Source organism: Dipodomys spectabilis, unplaced genomic scaffold, assembly GCF_019054845.1.
Source record: "Dipodomys spectabilis isolate Male_0828 unplaced genomic scaffold, ASM1905484v1 ptg000018l, whole genome shotgun sequence".
NCBI classification, from domain to species: domain Eukaryota; kingdom Metazoa; phylum Chordata; class Mammalia; order Rodentia; family Heteromyidae; genus Dipodomys; species Dipodomys spectabilis.
In genome coordinates, this window is record NW_024870695.1 from 13,208,975 (window position 1) to 13,231,549 (window position 22,575).

At 42.1% G+C, this 22,575-nt stretch overlaps 1 protein-coding gene across 8 annotated transcripts in view; it reads right to left on the reverse strand.

The window, feature by feature from the left end:
• Cdk12 (cyclin dependent kinase 12) overlaps positions 1 to 22,575 on the reverse strand; it is a 116,695-nt gene that overhangs the window by 25,836 nt on the left and 68,284 nt on the right. For 4 of the 8 annotated variants that reach the window (XM_042671346.1, XM_042671343.1, XM_042671345.1 and 1 more), the window contains exons 14-17: positions 22,148 to 22,568; positions 9,919 to 10,028; positions 9,090 to 9,252; positions 3,973 to 4,076 (exon numbers count right to left, since the gene is read on the reverse strand). In XM_042671346.1, the coding sequence (XP_042527280.1) occupies positions 10,004 to 10,028; positions 22,148 to 22,568 (446 nt within the window). In that variant the 3' untranslated portion in view covers positions 3,973 to 4,076; positions 9,090 to 9,252; positions 9,919 to 10,003. Of the gene's footprint in view, positions 1 to 3,972; positions 4,077 to 9,089; positions 9,253 to 9,918; positions 10,029 to 19,072; positions 22,569 to 22,575 lie in introns of those variants that run through there. The other 4 variants (XM_042671319.1, XM_042671329.1, XM_042671312.1 and 1 more) reach the window with 2 other exon arrangements.

The window sequence follows — 22,575 nt, forward strand, 5'->3', positions numbered from 1 at the left end:
GAGTTCAAGCCCCACGACGGACAAAAAAAAAAAAAAAAAAGAAATGTACTCGTTATCTTGCCCATGTAATTGTAACTCCTCTGTATTCTCATAATTAAAAAAAAAAAAAAAGCTCTGGGCCTTGAGTTCAAGCCCCAGAACCAGCACTAAATAAATAAACAAATAAAGTAAAAGTGAATAAGAGGTCTGGCAGGTTTAATTTTTTTTTTAAACAGTGCAGTAGTTTCTGTCTTTCTTTGTTGAATGTTCTCTGCTGCATTCCCGAGTAGAAAGTAGCTCTGAAAATATCAGGTCCCTAAGAAATTCTCTAAATAAGCAGGTCACTGATGGCTTACGCCTGTTATCCTAGCTACTCAGGTAGCTGAGATTTGAGGATCGAGGTTCCAACTCATCCCAGGCAGGAAAATCTGTGAGACTCTTCTTTTTTTCTTTTTTTTCTTTTTTTTTTTTTGGGCGGGGGGCCCATTCGTGGGGCCTGAACTTTGGGCTTGGGCACTATCCCTCAGCTCTTCAGCTCAAGGCTAGCGCCCTACCACTTGAGCCACAGCGCCACTTCCGGCTTTTTTCTTTTTGCTTATGTGGTGCTGAGGAATCGAACCCAGGACCTCAGGCATGCAAGGCAAGTGCTCTACCACTGAGCCACCTTCCCAGCTCAGTCTCTTCATTTTCTGTCAGTCGTGGGGCTTGAACTCAGGGCCTGGGCATTGTCCCTGAGCTCTCTCACTCAAGGCTAGCACTCTACCACTTTGAATCACAGAGTCACTTCTGTTTTTCTGGTGGTTAATTGGAAATAAGAGTCTCATGGACTTTCCTGTCTCAGCTGGCTTTGAACCATGATCCTCACATATCAGCCTCCTGAGTAGATAGGATTACAGGTATGAACTCCCAGGAACTTTTCCTGAGATTTATTATCTCCAATTAACTATCAGAGAACTTAAAGTAGCTGTGGTTCAAAGTGGTAGAGCACTAGCCTTGAACAAAAAAAGCTCAGTGATAGCACCCAGGCTCTGAGGTCCCTAAATAATACCCATTTTGATGCACTGTTCTATATTCAGGTAGGTCTACAGGTCTCAGTTCCCCAATATCACTTCTACCTTCTCTCCCTGGCCAAAGAACCTTCCTTTCCAGATCCTGGCACAGTATATTAACAGCACAGTACTTTAACAGCACAGTACATTAACTCCCTACATTAATAGCGCTAGGTCCTTCTAGGCAGGAGTTCCAGAAGGATTCTTTCTAGGCTGTCTAAGGGTAGATGGGGGAGCATAAGGGCCTGCTCCTTTTATCTGTGTGGAGGATCAGACAGCCGCTGGGCAAATTCTGAGAGTCTAAAGGCAGGGCAAGGTGAGGCTGGGGGCATTTACAGAGGTGGATCCTATTCTTCCTCAAGGCCCTGGGGGTAAAAATAGGGTACTAAGGTAGAGGAGAAGATAATTGCAGGGGTAGGAGACAGGTTTGGGTGGCCTGCAGAGTGTGACAAAGTTTTTTTTTTTATTGGTAGTGCCTCCTAAGATCTATGGTCTATCCTTGCCCACACCCTAACTTCCTAACAGCCTCAGGAAACAGAGAACAAAAAAATGTTGAATTTTTCCTTCCCTTTCCCTTTCCTTTTGTTCTAAGACTAGGCCTCAAACTCCTGACAATTTTGCTCATTGGCTAGTGCCAATTCTCTACCAACGATCCACGCTTCCAACCCCTTGTTTCTTTCTTTCAGGCACAACTATTTTTTTTTTTTTTCCCATTTTACTTTTAGATCAATAGAGGAAACTGGGCCGGAGAAGCTGCAGTGATTTCAGTAGCAGCAACTTTGTGAGTCTGTCCTTTCTCTCCCTCCCTCCCTCTCCCAATCTCCCCTTCTCCAGCCCCCCCTTCCTCCTCTTCCCCTTTTTTTCTTTATTTCCTTCATTGTCTCTGTCTCTGTTCTCTCTCCCTCCCTGGGTTTAGGATACTGGACACAGGGACATATCTCTTAGCTTTTTTGCTTAAGACTAGTACTTTACTACTTCTGGCTTTTTTGATGTTTGGTTAATTGGTGATAAGAATTCAGTGACTTTACTGCCTTTGGTTGGCTTTGAACTGAGATCCTCAGTAGCTAGGATTCTAGGCATGAGCCACTGGAGCCCACTAAGAATGTTGAATTCAATAGCATCTCTAATTCAGCCTTCAGGACCTGCAATTTGCATTCTGAGATATAAAATAATCTCTCACTATACTTTTTTTTTCTCCCTATGATTTTTCCCCCCAGTCCTGGGGCTTGAAGTCAGGGCCTGGGCTTGTGTTATCCCTGAGCTTCTTTTGCTCAAGACCAACCTGCTACTACTTGACCCACAGTGCTACTTCCAGCTTTTTGTTTATGCAGTACTGATGCGTCCAACTCAGGGCTTCATGCATGCTAGGCAAGCACTCTACCACTAAGCCACATTCCCAGCACATCCCTACGTTCTTTTTATTTATTTTTTTTATTTTTTGGGCTCGGTCGTGGGGCCTGAACTCTGGGCCTGGGCGCTGTCCCTCAGCTCTTCAGCTCAAGGCTAGCCCTCTACCACTTGAGCCACAGTGCCACTTCCGGCTTTTTTATTTTTGCTTATGTGGTGCTAAGGTATCGAACCCAGGGCCTCAGGCATGCAAGGCAAGCGCTCTACCACTGAGCCACATTCCCAGCACATTCCTATGTTCTTTTGTTTGTTTGTTTTTTTCAGGTCCTGGGGCTTGAACATCATGCCTGAGCTTTTTTTTTTTTTTTTTTTTTTTTTTCCTGTCGTATGGCTTGAACTCTGGGCCTGGGCACTGTCCCTCAGCTCTTCAGCTCAAGGCTAGCGCTCTATTACTGGAGCCACAGCACCACTTCTGGCTTTTTCTGCTTATGTGGTGCTGAGGAATTGAACCCAGGGCCTCATGCATGCAAGACAAGCACTCTACCACTGAGCCACCTTCCCAGCCCATGCCTGAGCTTTTTTGCTCAAGGCTAGTGTTCTACTACTTTGGGTCAAAAGCTCACTTCCAGCTTTTTGGGGATGGTTAATTGGAGGTAAGAGTCTCAAGGACTTTTCTACCCTAGCTGGCTTCAAACTAGGATTCTTAGATCTTAAGCTCCCAAGTAGCTAGATTTACAGGCATGAGTCACCAACACATGGCCTCATTATGCTTTCTGACATATTGAAGAAACCCTGTGATAAGATTTCTTTTTTGGTGGTGGTGGTGGGGGGTCCGGTCATGGGGCCTGAACTCTGGGCCTGGGCACTGACCTTCGGCTCTTCAGCTCAAGGCTAGCGCTCTACCACTTGAGCCACAGCGCCACTTCCAGCTTTTTTCTTTTTTCTTATGTGGTGCTGAGGAATCGAACCCAGGGCCTCAGGCATGCAAGGCAAGCACTCTACCACTGAGCCACCTTCCCAGCCCCCAGATTCTTTTTTTTTTTTTTTTTAAGTTCAACATTTAGTCTTGATTGAAGGATTTAACTCTTGGTTAAGGAATTGGAGTAGTTTAAAGTCATAGTAAAATTCTATGGAGCAAGGGCTATAGGAAATCTATCTACTTAGAAGTAAAGAAATAGAAAAGATGACTTCGCTTTTTTCTTTTTTGTTCTCATGGAGCTTGAACTCTGGACCTGGGTGCTATCCCTGAGCTCTTCAGCTTAAGACCAGTGCTCTACCACTTGGGCCACTGAGCCACTTCAGATTTTCTGGTGGTTTATTGGAGATAAGAATTTCATGAACTTTCTTGCCTGGGCTGGCTTTGATCCTCTGATCTCAGCCTCCTGAGTAGCTAGGATTAGAGGTGTGAGCCACCAGCACTCGGTGGAAAAGATGACTTTTAAAACAGATTGCACAAAAGAAATGTTCCCTCAGTGATTTCCCCCATAGATTACTTGACTTCCAAGACTCAGGAAGAGAGATGTAACACTTCCAGGAAGTAGAGGAAATACTTTGCTTATTTTCTTCATTTGACTTTCCTCCTTCCTTACCCACCTACCTTTCTTTGCCTTGTGCTCCCAGGATCTCTGCAAATTCAGAAATACAAAGCTACTCTAGGACAGGATTCCTTGAATTCTCCTGTTTGGATCATGGTTTCCACATCTGTAAAATGAAGGGGTCAGGAAATATGAGCTCCAAGTTCGGTTCCTTGGAATAGTAGTGTTCTATGACTCAGAGTCCTAAGGCACTAGACTTATTTGCATGCCTTTTCTTTGGGAGGCGGTATGCCAGTCCAGGAACTTGAACTCAGGGTTTGGGTATTGTCCCTGAGATATATATATATATATGTATATAGGCTTAGGGCTAGCACTCTACTACATGAACTACAGCTCCACTTTTGGCTTTTTGGTGATTAATTGGAGAAACTTTTCTGCTGGTGCTGGTTTCAAACCTCAATCCTCAGATTCCAGCCTCCTGAGTAGGTAGGATTACAGGCATGAGCCAATAGTGCCTAGCTTGCATGCTATTTTTGCATGTTACCTCCACAACACTTATTTCTTTGAGATACCTTTTCTTTTCTTTTCTTTTTTTTTTTTGGTTGGTTATGGGGCTTGCACTCTGGGCCTGGGCACTGTCCCTTAGCTCTTCAGCTAAAGGCTAGAGGCTAGCACTCTACCACTTGAGCCACTGTACCACTAACAGTTTTCTGAGTGGTTTACTAAGAGTCTCATGGACTTTCTTGCCCGGGCTAGCTTTGAACCTCCTGAGTATTTAGGATTACAGGCGTGAGCCTCAGGCGGCCAGCTTGAAATACCTTTTTCAAATGACAAATAGATATATTTTGTATATATATCCTATGGAAAGCAAAGACAGACAACACAATTCAGACCCATATCAGGGCTTAAAACCCCATGGTGAGAACATGTTTCTTCTTTCCACCTCCCTCTTCCCCCCCTCCCCAACTTATTTCATATAAAAACATACAGAAAACTCTGCCCTATCCCCTTTCCTTACCAGTCTCTGGATCCATGGTTCATACTTATGTCCTCTTTTCAGGACCCACAAAGCTCTATTCCCAACTTCTTTTACATATTTTTACACGACTCTCTGGAATAACCCCAACTAGACAAAATCCCAGGAGCAAAACAAAAAAACAGCTTTACCTCTTATTTTGACTGCAATTTTGGGCTTCAGACCTGAGTCAACCAGCATAGTTCCATCCTTTTGGAAGTCTTGGCAGTTGGGGAAAAATCCTGGCACATCTCCCCAACACCTCCCTTCTTCCTCCACCTCACTATTCTCCATGCCAGAACGCAAAGTGGCCAGTGATTGATGGGCCCGAGTTCCTGGTAACCGCACCCAGTGGCCCAATCCTCCTCCCTTATCCAATCCCTCCCCTGCCCCTATTCAGAGATCAGATTGTCTCATGTTGGTCCCTGAGGTCCCATTAATTAAAAATACATCCAATTAAATGGCAGGTGAAAACGTGCTATTGGAGCTCTCCACCCCCCTGCCCCAGCTTGGTCTCTCTACCCTCAACCCCCCTTTTAAGGCTCAGCTGTGCTTTGAGCTGAGAAAAAGAAAAGGGGGAGAGCAAGTAGAGGAAGACATAGAGGTGGGGGTTGGGAGTGGGGACTGACAGGGGGCTATTTGAACCTCTGCCAGGGTAGCATGTGCCAGCCTGGGAGGGTGGCACTGTGCCCTAGTGTCTAATTTCTGGAGGTGTGAGTAGGTTCAGTCAGCTGGGTACCCACCTCCATTTCCTTAAAGGGGCAGAGGGCAACCAGAGAATGGGACTAGCTGTGTTATCCTGTTTCTGGGATTAGTGGTGAGGGGCAGAAATATAAATGGCAGAGGGGCCTTAGGATGTGAGTGTGATATTCAGGGGTTGGAAAGGTCTGAGACCTTGGTTCTTGGCATATCTCTACTCTTTGCCAAACTGGGAAGATAATGAGGAGGTAGCTGGAACCCAGGTGGCAGGACATGGTGATACTCCCAAGTCTGGCTCTCTGTACCCTTGCCTACAGGAAAGCTGGGAGGGTAGGAAGGAAGAAGGAAGGAGTCATAATTTGAGTGGGGGTAGATGGGTCAGATAACATAAAATACAGAGATGGGTGTTCTTGTAGGCACCATGTCACTGAAGGAGCCTGTCCCATTTACCCTTTCTCTAGGCAAACAATAGCAGCTGTAGTGTGAAATCACCTTGGTTGGCTGACTAGTAGGTTGTGTGTAGGGCATCTCTCTTCATAAGCATTGACCACTCTCAATCCTCTCCACACTTAAGAGTCCTTAGAATTTTGCCAGGTAAAGTACCTGCCCCCAACCAGCTCTCTGGCCCGCAAAGTGATGTAAGGTTAATGGGCACTGAGTACTGTTGGGGAGAAGGTAGCAAAGAAGAAATGACTAAAGGTGGCACTCAGAATCAAACAGGAATGGGGTGCCCACCCAGAGCCCCTGCCTGCACTCCTTGGCAGCCTCAGCACCTCCTCACTTCACTTTAACGCTAATTGGAGATTTTAATCTGTGCTGCTGCTCTGCTCGGGGTGTTGGGGGGAGTGCCAGCTGTGCAGTAATTCCAGCAGCACCGACTGTTTAATCAAGCTGTCCTCCTGGGGAGGGGCCTTCAGGCATGGGGGCAGGGCAGGGGGACCTTTGTCATCTCCCGGAGAATGTTTAGCTGGGAAGGGCTCAATGGAGACTGAGGGTCAATAACGGAGTCTTCAAGACAACAGGGGCTCCTGACCATTTGTCATCCCCAGCAATGCCTTAACACAGCGAAGGGTAGGTATGAGGTTCATGGGCCAAATCAGCACTCCATCTTGCTTTTTGATACCTTTTATGGTTCAGAGTATGGGAGTACACTGGGTGTGCCCCAGCCCCTTAGGCTGCAAACATGCACTAGGCACATCCACTAGACTGTCTGGACTTCTCTAGGTCTGTGCTAGAGGAGATAATGGAGAGACTCACTTTCCCAATCTTCAGTCCCCCCAGCTTTTTCAGTAACAAAGATACTTTTCTTAGAATATTTATAAGGGGCTTGTTTTCTACAGACACTCCCACCTTCTTGGATGGAAGTGACTGTCATGGAGGCAATAAGACAGTGGTAGACAGCCAGAGCCTGCCACAGAGAGAGTACCTGTACTAGGTGTTCAATGCCTAGAGCTGGGGCTTCCAAACTTAGCTGGGAGTCCACTGAGAGAGCAGGCCAAGAGGGATGTGTTTAGGATATCAGACTATTTAAAGAAAGAACAAGTAGTAGTGGTTATCCTTCTGGGATTGGTTAGGGGTTCTCTGGGAGTGTTTTTGACCCCTGCCCTGGTTAAAAGGTGCCCTCATCCAAACTGCCAAGGGACTTGCGTTTTAATTGGCCAGCAGTGCCCTCTTGTGGCTGGAAGTAGAACTTCAGGTAACACAAGCTAGGCTGCTTTGAGGATCAGCCCACATGGCTGACAGGTAGCAGTTATAAATGCTGGTGCTCTCTGTGCCATCAGGGAACTTCATGCACAGTACTACTTGACTGTTTCCAGGCATATTTCCTGCTCTCTAACATCTGCCTTATCATTCTTACCCATTCTCTCCCACCTGCTCCTTTTATCTCAAAACATCTGCCTATCAGGAGAGGCAGCACCTTACTCAGAGAAGGCTTTTATTTGGATCTGTTGCTTGTGCTGTCTGGACTGCAGGAATCATAGAGGCACTGCTCAGAGAGGAGGCCAAGAGAATAAGGTGATGTCATTTCCAGCACTCAGGACTATGTTCGCCCCCTCCTCAACTATTCACAGGCTACAGGAAAGAGCCAGCTGTCCTCTGATTTACCTTTGACTATCTTTTTTTAAAATTTTATTAATTCTCTCTATTATTGTAGTGGCTGATTCTACCCCTACAGCCTACGGTTCTCCCTTTCCCGAGTCAATTTGGGAATAAATTGGGACAGACAGATTCTCAGAGCTTAAGATCCTGCTCCAAGGGAACAGACACCAGATAAAAACACCTTTCCTTCCAAAGATCCAGGTATTAGGGCTGGGAAGGTGGCTCAGTGGTAGAGAGCTTGCCTTGCATGCATGAGGCCCTAGGTTTGATTCCTCAGCACCACATAAGCAGAAAAAGCTGGAAGTGGCGCTGTAGCTCAAATGGTAGAGTGCTAGCCTTGAGCTGAAAAGCTGAGGGACAGGCTTAGGTCCAGAGTTCAAGCCCCATGACTGACCAAAAAAAAAAAAAAAATCCAGGTATTCTCCCAGGATACACAACTAGTCCTTAGACTTCTAGTTCCTGAGAGGGCTGTCATTAAACTCTTCCTCACTAGTATCAAAGACCAGGTGTTACTGGTCCTTTTTCATATCCACAAAATGGGGAAATGTCTGAACTATAGAATAAGGGACAGATATTTGACACCAAAAGGGGCTGTCTAAAGATTAGGAGTTGAAAGTTCCACAACAAAGAGCTTAATCACCAAGACCCAAATAAAAGAAATACTTCCAGGTGGGTGCTGGTAATCCTAGCTACTCAGGAGGCTGAGATCTGAGGACTGTGGTTCAAAGCCAGCTCGGGCAGAAAAGTCCTTGAGACTCTTATCTCCAATAAACCACTCAGAAAACTGGAAGTGGTGCAGTGGCTCAAGTGGTAGAGTGCTAGCCTTTAGCTGAAGAGCTAAGGGACAGGCTGAGTTCAAGCCCCCCCCAAAAACAAAAAAAAATGCAAAAACAAAACAAAAAACCTTCCAAGAAACCTGGCATCACCCCAATAATCCTAGATATACAGGAGGCTAAGACCTAGATCATGGTTCAAAGCTAACCTGGACAGAAAAGCTTGTAAAATTAATCTCCAAAATAACCAGCAAAAAAGCAAGGCTGGAGGAGTAACTCAAGTTGTAGACCAAGCAAGCCAAGTGAGCACAAAGTCTGGAGTTCAAACCAAAGAAGAAAGCAGAAAGAAGCAGAAGCAGAAGCAGTAGAAGAATAAGAAAGAAGAAAGAAGAAGAGGAAGAGGAGGAGGAATAGGAGGTAGTGGTAATAATAGTAGTAGTAAATAGTAGTAGTAGTAGTAGTAGTAGCCTCCCCAGAAAAGTTGGACATAGTTCCAGGTACTTGGGAATCTGAGGCAGGCAGGCAGGAGTTTGGGACCAGACTGTGCAACATAGAAAAATATGCTCTTTAAAAAAGAAAGAAAAGTACTCACTGAGAAAATATGGCCCTTCTTGGGTCAGGAAGAGAAGCATTCCTACCAGCAAACAAGGTAGGTAGGATGCTGGCTCCAGGCATTGGGAAAAAGGAAGAAGGCAGCAGGCTTGTATTTCTGGTGTCTCACCCAGTGTTTGAACAAGTAGTCTCTCTCACTGAACCTATAAAGGAGATGGAGAGGCAATAAAAAGGGACAGCACTGACCTATCTTGACTTGAAAAAAGGATAGAAAATTACACTTTGAAACTAGGTGCTGGTGGCTCGTGCCTGTAACCCTAACTACTTAGGTTCAATCAGTTCAAAGCCAGCCCATGCCAGGAAAGTCTGTTAGATTCTTATCTCCAATTAATCACCAAAAAGGCAAAAGTGGAGCTGTGGTTCAAGTGGTAGAGCACTAGCTGTCACCAGCAAAGCTCAGGCAGTGTCCAGGCCCTGAGTTCAAGCCACAGAATTGGCGCGCACGCGTGCGCGCCAACACACACACACACACAAAATTATCTTTTGGTGGTGGGACAGCTATCCCAGAGATGAGGACTGCAACCAAGTAAGCACATCAGCATCCTACCTTGGGTAAGTACTCATTAACACAGCTAGCCAAGAGGTAAAACTAGAAATGAAATAAATGACAGCTAGTGCCATGCAAGCAGCACACCCACTCTAGTCAGAAGGGGTAACTTGCTATCCAGAAGTTAGGACACTAGAACAGGGTTAAATAAAAGCCAAGGAAACTCCTCCAGAGATCTGTGGGGATGAGATACTCATAAGAGGTAAGTTTATACCCCATATAAAAGCAAGTAAGTAGCCTCTGATTAGCCTTAAGTTCCTACCTGGTTCCAAGTTCTGTGAGAGAGACTTTATTTGTTAGACTCTGGATGCAAGATGAATGATGAGCATCATGGAATTCCTCAGGGGCTATCCCTGTTGCTGTTGTTGCAACCTGCAAAGGAAAATGACAGGCTGTGTAAGATATGAAACAAGGAACACCAAAGTTCTTTGACTATTTACCCAGGAACATGGTGTTCATAGGTAATGGTGATGTTTATGGTAGTTGTTCCTCTTATTCCCTCAAACCTATATTCCCCAGGTTTCAGATGAAACTTAAGTTTGCTCCCGGAGAGTTATGACTGTTCTAGATTCCACATCTAAGAAACTAGTTCTAGGTTCGTATATGCAAAACCATGGTTTCTGAGCTGGGCACCAGTGGCTCACACATAAAATCCTAGCTGTGCAGGAAGCTGAGATCTGAGGACTGCAGTTCAAAGCCAGACTGGGTAGGCTGATGGGTGAAACTCTTATCTCCAATTCACCATGCATGAAAAAGCTGGAAGTGGAGCTGTGGCTCAAGTGCATAGAACACTGGACTTGAGCAAAAAAGCTCAGGGACAGCACCCAGTCTCTGAGTTCAAGCCCCAGGATGCTCATTCTCCTCTCTCTCTCTCTGTCACACACACACACACCACATATTATGGACCCTATATTGAGCAACAAATTAAGGAGAGTCAATAGAAATGGAAGCTGCAAAATCTAGAACTACAAAGGGCAATTAAGCTATGAAGCTTAATGCAAGAAGATAACTTGGAGGTTATTCAATTTTAGATCAAAACACTAGCTTGTATTTGAGGTTCTCTTGTCCATCACAGGAGGACTCTGAGGCAGAAGAGCCTCAACTATGAAACAAAAAGATTTGCAGAACAGCAGACTTCATGCAATTGGGATAAGTATCATACATTCTCTAGGAAAGACATATCTGCGTGGCACCAACTGGACATTCCGCTTATGCTATCAGCTAAGGTGTGATGGACCAAATATAAAGGGTATGTAATATGACCTACTTCTTTGTCATCTGCAGGCAATCTTCATTTTGCACATCTCCTGCCCACTGACCTAGACCTGTAACTCTCCAAGTTATTCAGTGGCATCTTTCTCTCTATACATAACTGACTCACAATTTCACATACTCAAAAGAAGTCTAAAACAGGAAAGGGAGTTTTAGTAGCTGAATTTAGGCCATCACCTGAATTTAGGAATATCACCTTTCCTTCTGCCTGATCAAAGAACACCAAACAATCATATGGGGGGAGGGGAAGAAAGGTTAGACTCCTTCCTCACAATTTTTCTATAATCTGAGTACTTTATTTTGCTTTGAGTTTTATCCCATCTCTCATTCAGAGACCTCTTCCATCTTAGCTTTCAAGCAGATGTGTTTCCTTTTCCATTCAATATAGTTGTATTGCAATACAAAGGAATCAGAATAGAGATTTAGGGTGATTTCCTCAGTTACCTTTGAGCATCTTTTCCTGCTAACCAGCTTTCAGAGATGGTGACTAAGTGTTCTTGGAAATTTAGGGCAACTCTGAAGGTATTAGGCATTTTGGCTGTGGCTGCCATTTGCTTCCCAATGAAGCAGAGCTTTTATATCTAAATAAAAATTATTTGTACAATTTGTATATTGAGCCATTTACCCTTCAAGTTAAAAATACATTGAAGTAGCCGGGCACTGGTGGCTCACACCTGTAATTCTAGCTACTCAGGAGGCTGAGATCTGAGGATCACGGTTCAAAGCCAGCCCGGGCAGGAAAGACTGTGAGACCCCCTATCTCCAATAAACCACCAGAAAACCAGAAGTGGCGCTGTAGCTCAAGTGGTAGAGTACTAGCTTTGAGCTGAAGAGCTGAAGGACAGCGCCCAGGCCCAGAGTTCAAGCCCCACGACTGACAAAAAAAAAAAAAAAAAAAAAAATACATGTGTTTTTCTACTAGTGATTTTTTAAATCTATCTTTCCTCTCAATCTTTGTTCTCCCCCTCAAAAATCTCAGAGTTTCCTTCCTTTTTTGAGGCATAAGTGTCTCAGGAATGAGTGGCTCTAATATTCATAATGGGTAAGATCTGGCCTCTTGAATCTAGTCCTGGCTAGCTGAACTACATTGCTGAGACCACTGCTAAGCTATTTCCCTTACCTGAGCCTCTATTTCCTGCTCTGTAAACTGAGAGGTGGATTACAGGACTTTTTTTTTCCTTCTAGTTCTGATAGTCTACAATTCTATAAAGAATAATGTGTGTCCTTCCCTTGGGAAGTGGGATACGCCTACTTTTCACCCCTCTCTTGACAGAGTAGAGAGATGCTACCAATCTAACTTTCTCATGCAGATTTAACTAAAGGGACATGGGAGTCCCAGGAGGAAGTCTTCCACTAAGTACTAGACCTTGCTTCTTAAGAGGAAAAGAAATTAGGGGGATTACCTCTTACCCCAAATCTTGGTAAAGCAAATAGGAGACAGAAGGAAGGTACAAGATAGGAAGAAATATGATAAGCAATCTTGCCCAGTTTCTCCTGTTCCCTTGTTATACTAAATAAACCCACATTTGGCTTTGCTCTAGGGAGCCTCATACTAAGCAGTGGCTGCTAATCCAACGTAACTGTATGTAGATGAGAAGAATGGATACATATAAACACCTAAAATATCCACATAAATGTTCAATCAGTGTCCATACACTCCTGTTTCTCTAGGCTTATGTGCTTATAAGAAGCCCTAGTGACAGGTGACACAGCATCCCAGTCTTCCTCCTCCCCAAAGTTGGAAAGGAAGAGACAGTGAGACAGGACCTACTTGGCTTCCTATAAATTGTTTTGTCCTTCCTCACAGCTGCAATCAGAAGCTAAGGGCTCCCGCAGGCCTTGTTCTTATCTGCTGCAGGCAATGGAGGGTTTTTGAAACAGAGAGGACTTGGCTGCGGCCCCGTTTCAGCTGCCGTTGGGGCTGGCTAATGGACTCATTCGAGAAGACCCCCGCCTGCTGCACTAAAGAGTCCCCTGCCAGTCCCCTCCCCAGTCCCAACCCAATTAATAAATGGGGGCTCCCACTTTATGGCTTTGGGAGCAGGAACTAGAGATACAAATGACCCCTAGGGAGAGACTGAAAAAGGCCTTCCAAGAATCAAGCCAGAGAATTGTACATCCATAAGCACGTGCTAGTCATATCCCATTTTCAAAGCATTAAAGGGGAAGAAACTGGCAAAAAAAAAAAAAGTATTTTCTTTCCCTAAATGGGCTAATATTTTAAAAGTCTGTGGTATACTCTAGTAAGGTTCACTCTTGCTTCATTCTCTGACCTGAAAAAGGAGAGGTTCAGGATACCATCTGGATAGTGCACAACTCACTGTCCTCCCTGGCAAGCTCACCTCCTAGACTCTGCAATACTAAACACAGACTAACTGTATTAACTGGTTAAAAACAATTCCTCCTTTAAAAACAAAGCAGCCACTTCTTACCAAACCTTCATCACCATTACCAGCACAAATGTTTCCTGGGATCATCAGCTGGATATCTTTTATCTCTCCCCTTACATGCACACTATGAGCAAGTCTATGGACCTTTTTCTTCTTTGTCCTCTAGCACAAGCATTACCACCTCCTCTATGGGCAAGAACAGTAACATCCTAGAGAACTCTTCTGCTTCCTTAACCCAATGCAGTTGCAAAAGTCTTCAGCATCATTTTCAGTCTGTTACTGCTTACCAAGCCAAATTCCAGTTCCTCACTCAGGCCAACAAGACTGCTTCATTTCCTAATACTCCTTTCCTGTACCATCCTTGTCAGTTAATCCATAGCCCTTTGCACAAAACACATTTAATCGCCTCCCATGAACTTCCTAGTGTGCTTACCTTCCTCTCTTCTGTTCTGTGCTCCCTGATTTCTCTTTCAAGAATCACTTCTGGACCAGGCACTACTGGCTCATGCCTGTAATCTTAGCTACTCAGGAGGCTGAGATCTGAGGGTCATGGCTCAAAGCCAGCTTGGGCAGGAAAGTCCGTGAGACTTATCTCCAATTAACCACCAGAAAACTGGAAGTAATGCAGTGGCTCAAAGTGATGGAGCAGTAGCCTTGAGTAAAAAAGCTCAGGGACAGTGCCCAGGCCCTGAGTTTAAGCCCCAGGACTGACCAAAAAAAACAACAAAAAAACAAAAAAAATCTTTTGATTACTTCTTCTGATTCTCTGGCTTTGGTTTCTTGTTAGGGTACTTTTCATTTATAATCTGCCTAATGTACTGACTTAGAAATATCAATTCTCAAGACATATGTGGTGGTACACACCTGTAATTCCAGCATTTGGGGAGGCTGAGGCAGGACAATTTTGAGTTTAAGATCTCATCTCAATCAAAACAAAAATTCTAATTTCTCATTTTCCACCCAGGTACAAGACTCATTTCCCTAATTTCTCCTAAACGTGGGACCCGCCCTCAATCCTCCTATCCCAGAGTTTTGTCTTGTAGTCAGGAGTGTACTCTGCTAATGGTATTCTTGCTTCCCACTGAAGCAGCCTTCATGGTAAAACTCTTGGGATATTACACCAAACAGCCACAATCTTACTGTCAATTTTTCAGATTGCTACCTGTCCCCAAACTTGACACCAAGGTTTTTCAAAATCACAAATTCAGTTTCATGACTTTGAAATGTTATTAAAAAAAAAAAAAACAAAAAAAAATAAGCACAGTCGCCTAAAGAATTTATCATGATTCATAGTACATAAACATTTTTTTAAAAGACATCTTAGGATGAGAAACCTTATTTTGTTCCTTATATCCAAGATTAATCTAAAATTCCTGGGTCATAACTAATTTTTTTAAGAAGATCTTTTTTTCTAGAATGAAAATACCCCAATGCCAAGAATAATCTTGCTCCCTACCAGATCTACCTGTGGTCATCATTTTAGGTCTGTAGGATGGAGAAGTCCTTAGTCCCTTTCAACCTGTCTGTTGAGTACTTTGAGTACTGTTACTTTCCAATGCGATTATTCACTTCCTCTAGGTTAGCCTTTGGATTGAGAGGAAAAAGTGCTCTGCCACTCCTCCCTTTTCTTATAAATATTGCTCTAGATAGTAAAGAGGATTTGCCTTTTATCCTTTTCAACCCTTATTCCCAAGTTGTCTAAGAATCAAGAAACTAAAACCACAAGCAATTTAGCACAATAACTGATATATAACAATACTTAACATTAGTTTTTCTCCCTCCCCCTCTTTCTTTTCTTCCAGTTTCCTGGACCCACTCCCTCCTTTCCCCCTTTCCCCACCCACCATTGGCCAATGCTGGTCCCAAACTAAACAAATGAATGCCATTTTGCAGTATAAATATTCTGTAGCTCTAATTCACATATTCTGATTCATTTATTCTTCTGTATACTATCCAAAACAAGGGGAAGTGGAATAATACCAGTCATCTGGTTGACCTAAAATATATAAAACCACTTGCAGGAGAGTATTAAAACTCAAAAAATACAAATAAATTTCAACATGAGATCACTTCCTCTTTGCCCCTAAATTACTTCTTGAACAATGCAGGAAGTAATGCTAAGCAACTTTAAGCTTTAAACATCATAGAAATTGGCAATAGTAGTAAATTTTGGGTTTTTCAAGATGTTGCATTTTGTGGGTTATTTTCAATTGTATTACTCATATTAAAAATATTTGCTCAATATCTGTGCTTTTATTCTCTAGATTCTCTATAGAAAATATCTTTGTACTATCCTCAGTCTATCAGTTCTAGCCCCATCTTCCAACCCTAAAGATGCATCTACTGTGACCAAATCTCTTTTACTCATATAGGTGCTGTAATAGGGCCTCTCTGAAATAAACTGTGAACTTCTAAAGCAATCATCCCCTAAACTCACCAGACCAATCAAATTTTTCCTTCCATCTCATATCTCTAATTCTTCAGTATATCTACCAAAACTGCTCAAGCCCTTTTTACCCCCTTATATTTCTCCATTTTGTGAGACCTCTGATCCCCTAACAGAAATGACAAATATTAGTACAGAAGCTCCTGAATTATGTGAAAAATCAGGTTCCTAAGTTTTTTCTAAGTCTTTGAATTAACTTAGCCTGCTTTTTCCCCCTCAAGTCTATAAGTACTGAAAATTGCATTAACCTGGTATAGTTGTCTACAAGCAGATCTCACCATGTTGCTCATTAGGCATTACTGAAGTTCAAGCAGGAAAAAGCTCTTACAGCCCATTAGTTAATCTGTTCTTCCAGTAGAGAAAAGTCACCAGGTAAAGGCCTAGGTTTGTTCTTCTTTTAGCTCTGACTGCTACACTATAGCCTTCCTAAAGGTTTCTTTATGGTGACTCCCTAGGGGATGGTTCAGCTTGGTTACAATATCCTTTTTCCCTTTAGAACTATGAACCCTTTTAAGTTGACAACCATGTCAAAACAAGACATCAGAAATCCATCTATTTCCAGGCCCTAGAGAATTGCTCAGTAAACTTCATGACTATTATCTTTAGTTCAGAGAAGTATGCTGAAGCTGAGGACAGCACAATAATAAAGCTTCATCAACAATTACTCATCTAAAGGACATTAAAGACTATAGTACTCAACATCAGGTCTTTCTCTCAGACTTAGACTTGGGCTAATTATTGAGACAAGAGATAAAATGAGAGCAATCTACTGATCAAAAAATTTTGGGATCCCAGGACATTAATCACCAGGATATCAAAGCAACCCTTATCTGCTTTCCTCTTGGGTACCAGAGCCATTTTTTGTTGTTGTTTTTTTCCCAACCTTTACTTTCCACACAGACACCACCTATGACTGAACTCAGAAATGTGACCAGTAAATGCAACAATCTCAGGTTAAGGGAGAAAAGGACAAGAGATGAAGGTTTAAAGAGGAGAAGCAGAGACACTAAAAGGTAATTCCTTTCATGGGCATATAGCATGAATTAAAAGCTCCTTTCATGGCTCTTGGCAATAAGTATTATTACTTTGCTTTCTACCTCCCACCCATAACTTGAGCATCCAAATAGACATTTGTCTTCTCAATCACCTCTAAAGACCCCTCAAAATTATGGAACCTTAAATATCCAGTAGGAAGCAATCAATACCCATGGTAGGCCTAATCACTCTAGTTGGATGGTGAGAGAGGGAAGGGGGAAGTAAATAAAAAGTGGATGGGTGGATAAGTGATGGAGAGACAGCTACTCAGAGTGAAGACTGGTAGAATTCTAACAATGATTCCTAGATGCGTTAAAGTTCCTGCCTACATTCTCAATTTATTTAATTCCAAGGCTGTTGAAACACTAGGGGTGTTCCTATAGATGAAAAAATTCCACATGTGGAAAATAAAATCAACTGAAGTGTCCAATAATTTTCATTTTGCCTCTCAGGCCAACCAGAAGACTTGGTAGCCTACCTCTCCCTAGGAATGGTAGTTATTTCTGCATTGAGGAACTCCTCATTCCCATTCCACTTAGTCCTTCAGAATGACTAAGATGTGAAAGGAGAAGCCACTGAACAGTTTAAAAAGTCAGCAATCTTTAATAATGGAAATCTGTTTGGCAAGAATACTATTAGCTTCCTTGAGGCATTAGCCTTTCCATATAGTTAAGAATGTCTGTCTAGGAGAATAATGCTTAAGAAATTTGTAGTATGCTTTCTACTCAGTTATGATCTTGGGTATGAGGAAAAAAGTCCAGGCTAGTTAAGTCTTTAGGCCTGAATTGTTGACAGACATTGCTAAAAAATGGAAATACTATTCTCAGTACATTTAAGTTCAAACTCATAGTCATTAGCTTATAATATAGAAGGCCTAAAACTAATTCCTTATCTCTAAGGACTAACCTGAAACACATAGTTCCATGATCTGGAACAATCTCTTCTCTCCTGTGTAAAGGATATGATTAAACCAAAAGGCAAGGGTTCACAAAAATCTTGAGGATTCAAAACCAGGCTGGCTACCCTCATCAACAGCTTTTGAATTTCTCATTTCCTGTGTTTGGATGTACCTTTTAGAGCTTACAACTTCCAGAGATCTATCTCCTAATCGATTTTCAGCTGCTATTTGCCTAATGGTCATAATAGCAAGACTGAGGTATATGGGAAAATTTATCCTCAGTGTCCTTAAACATGAAAGGGAAAGTAATTCTCCCTTTAGAGTTTTGGGAAAGATATTAGAAATATAAAACTCTTAAATAAGCCTTTAACTTTGATCTACATCCTGAATTGACAGTTTCCCAGGAAATCTTAGCAATTACGTACACCAATCCCCATGCTGTCACTCTTTTATAACATAACGGAACCAGGGAACCGGGATACTGAGGAGCCTGGTTTTAGAGTATCCTTTAAGTCTAAACAGCTTCTTACCAACTTTCCTTGATGACTGTTGAGCTTAAAACCCACTTACCTCTCCTGTCAGGAGGAGTCAGGGTACATGTAGCTCAACTCTTGATGGCTTCATACCACCATTATTTGTGTGATTTTTCTACTAAAAAAAATTAACATTTTATGGATTCCCCTAACCCACTTAAATTTTTTTTCTAGTCTCTAGTGTTTTCATGCACCTCTCCAGTCCCTAAGAATCTTTTGTTTTGGCAGTTTATGAATCTATAGCAATTCTGAGACAGAGAACCCCTAAGGATAAAGTGGAGGAAAAATATCCTTCATTAGATATGCTCAGAGGGTATAGACATTAGAAGTAAATGCAATGGAGCAAAAGTGTTATAGTAACAGGAAATATTTAATTTTCCAATCTCCACTTTCCATTTTTATAAACTGAAAAAATTTAATATATTACAAAATATCTGTACATAGACAAGATACACCTGATGGGGGAGGGAAAAAACAAGAGAAAGGAAAACAGTGTCAGGAACCTAGGGAGAATGAGGTGGCAACTGACACTTTTTGATGCAGCATTGCTTTTCTCAAAACCTGCTGATAGCCATTTTAGTACTGTAACTATATATGCATATTATACACACACATACAAGTGGTTGGATGATGTCTGTGGCAGAAGCTAACAAAAATCCTAATTACAAATTTGTGTTAACTGCTCTGCTTTAAACATCTGATGTTATTTTCAAATTCTTATTCCTACAAGTAGTTGAAGAAAAAACTGAGGAAATGGTTAGACAAATTTGTTTTCAAAACCACAAAAAGGATCATGGTCAAACCAGTTTTGCCTTTCATCATGAACAGGATCAGATTTCTCATCTGTTCAAAATAATGAATTTAATAGACTTAGTATTTCCCATGGTACAATAGTTTTAAACAAAAACAAAACCACTTTTGAATGGAATTTGGTTTGTAATTTCCAAGCAGTCAAGTTGAAATTCAGCCAAACTTTTACTTCCATCATGTTTATAGACAACGTAGCTGAAAAATCCGCAAATACTTTTTTCCTCCACACATATTCCAGAATATTAAAACAATTCTCCCATTTTTAGAGTCAAAATTTAAAAAAAAATTTCATTTCATTTTAAAGATGCCCCAAATGAGGGTGAGGGTGAGATGGGATCATACATACACATACACACATTCACTCATACACCCATCCCCTTCGCTAGTAGGGATGGAGAAATGGAAGCTTACGTATATTATTTAGAATATTTGGCATAATTAAAAATAAGGGATGGCATAGGGGAAGGAAAAACACTACTGATGATTGTTTATAACCAAAATACAATGAAAATATAGAGAATTTTATTCATATTTGGTGGGAAAACAATTATTTTTTTTCTCTGGGCAGATACTACTGAACGTATTTCAGGCTCAGCTTTAACCAAAAACAGAGGAATGGAGTCCAATACCTCAAATTCAAATATTCTAACATACAAAGTCCCATGTCTGAAGACTAAAGTTATCAGACAGAACGTTCAGATGAACTTCAGTAAGTGTGGTTTACCAATATTATGTCAGTGTGCCTAGGAAATCTAGCTGGACACACTGGTTTACAAAACCCATCAAAGCCAAAATGGTTAGAAGGTTTGATTACTAGCCTGAGAGCAAGGCCAGACCAAAACCCAGAGAATAAAGAAATACACCTATATATACATATATGTGTATATATGTATACACACACACACACACACACACATATATATATACACACACGCACGCACACACACACACACACACATATGTATCAGTAAAGGGAAAATAGTTTTCATCAGAATATCTGAAGAGGGTTCTTCTTTCATTTCCTTAAAGTTTTTTTTTTTTAATTAATGCACCTTTCTTCTTATAAGTAATTTTATTGTTTAAGAACCTGGCATTGAAACATAAAACTTCACTTGAGTTTTTAAAGTATTCCAAGATACTAGAGGATTTTTGCCTTTCTTTGTAAAAAGAAAAGAGGGGGGGTTGCCTAAACTACATTTCATAAAGGACTAAGACTGTGAAGATCAATAATGACATGTATCTGTTTTTAAAATACTCCATAAGCTGGTACTCATAGAAATAGAAGTTAGAATGAGAAGCCTCTCAAGTTATCCCAACCTGAGAGCCTTTTTCCTTTCTTGTTATAAGGCAAGTTCTTGCCAGGCAATTTACACTTAACCCTTTTTTTTTTCTTTTCTTTTTTTTTTTAAATCAAAACCAAATCTTTCTGGAGCAAAGTCCCTAAAATTGGTAGGATATACATGCTGGAGATATGTATATGTCAATACTGTTCTTTCTCACAGTATGCTATTTTTAAATTATCTTTTTAAAAAAAGGTATCAGGTATTGATATATTTCAAAAAATATCCACCCCAAACTAGGTTACATTTCCATATATTTTCAGGAGTTTTTTTTTTTTTTTTAAATTCTCTTTGACAATAGCACAATGCTATTTGAACGGTGGTTTTCTTTTGGGGAGGGGGACATAAAAATAGTATGTGTAAACAATATGATAACTGCTCTTATAAGCCCTCTAGGAATGGAGGCATCATTTCTAACTACAGCTCAGTAGCAATATTCTAAGCTGTCCATACTTTACAAATCAGTTTCCCCATCTGAACATGGTTTTAAAAAAACAAAACATTTTAGAATTGAAGAGTTACAGAGAACAATGTAGGAGTTTGAATTTCCTTTCCTTTATTAAAAAAAAAAAAAGGTTAATTATTATTCCAGGTTCTTGGGCAGCTCAGTGATTTTTTTTTTCCAAACAAATGCCTCAAAGAGAGAGAGGGAGAAAATAGGAAGGAGGGGGAAAAAGAAGGAATGGAGGAGAGGGGAGAAAGGTAAAGGAAAGAAAAGCAAACAAACAAAAAAAGGGATGAGACTGGGTAAAGTCTACCTACTTGCCCAAGAATGCCACTTTCTATAACCTGCTTAACTGCAGGGAGAGAGGCATATCTTTTGTCAAAGTGGAGCAAATTTTAAGCATGAGTGATTTATTTGGAAAAAAGGTATGTTCAAGATGCTCAACAGGGGTCAAGGGGGAGTGTTCACTTAAAAGCAAAAAATGTGACATGGTGGAGAGGAAGGAAACCTTTATTTAAATCAGCCAGGCCACTCGTTTCACTTCTAGCAAAAGCCTAAAAACAGGTCAAATTTTGTGAACACTATTCTCTTTTGACGAGGGGAAAATCTAAATTAAAATTCATAAGAAACCAACCACAAAAACAAAAACAAAAAACTTTAAAAAACAAAGAAAGCTTCTCCTGAGCCATCTCAAAAGGGAATCTATTCTCTCTTCTGCTTAAGAAGTGCAGGCAATAAGCTAATTAATGTAACATTTACTTTTCAATTTAATGACCCTCTCCATATTCTCTACTGTATGTAGATATGAAGTAAATGTTCTAGCTATAGCCCATCCCAGGAGAACTGGTGCCAACATTCTAAGTCACTTGCTAGCAGCAAGTGAGCAAGGAATACAATGGACAGCTTTGCAGTAGCCAAATGCAGATGATTACCTCACTCTGGCAAGTGATTTCATTAAAGGTTCAGAGGCCTGGATGGAAAGATGGATAGAGATGGAATCTCTCAAGACAATGAAGTCTCTGGGTTAGTAAGGAACTCCTCTCCCTCTTCCCCCTCCTCGTGATGGGACTCTTGTAGAACCCCGGTAGAGTTTTCCATAAGCAGAAGACTGAGTTGGGGCCCCCCAGTGAAGGCTTGCTCCTGAGCTGCTGGCCCCAGTGGTTCCTGGCCCCAGCTCCCCATAGTTTTGTAATTTAGTCTCTGCATGTACTACAGAGTTGCTGTTTCCCTCAGCCTTCAGGAATGGTTGCCCAGCCACTGAGTGTAATGCTAAGGGGACCCTGGCAAAACGGAGGTCCTGGTCCCCTGGGAACTGCACTGACCCTGTGCCCTGGTAATTGCTGGATTCCCCAAGGTGGCTCACAGAGCCTGAGAAGGTCCTGTTCTTCACCAGTGTCTGTACCAAAGAAGATTCTGTCAAGGCTGAACCAGAGCTGCGTTCATCAGTGTCAGTGGCACTGAACCCTGTTTCGGGCCCATCAGTGTTTCCGTAAGTCCTGTTTGGACGGGGTCGAGTGGAGTACTCCATTGGTCTCAAGGCCTGGTGCTCATGTGGCAGGTGGCCAGGAGGCTCTGCTTCAGGCTGGGATAAAAGTTGCAGCAAGGCGGCTGTCACGGCAGGGTTCAACTCCTGGGGGGCGCTGGAAATATCGCCTTCAACCAGAGGGGGTGGAGGTGGCGGCGGTGGAGGTCCAGGGGGTTCAGGGGGCCTCTTCTCTGGTGGAAGAATGTGAGGAGGACATGCTGTGGA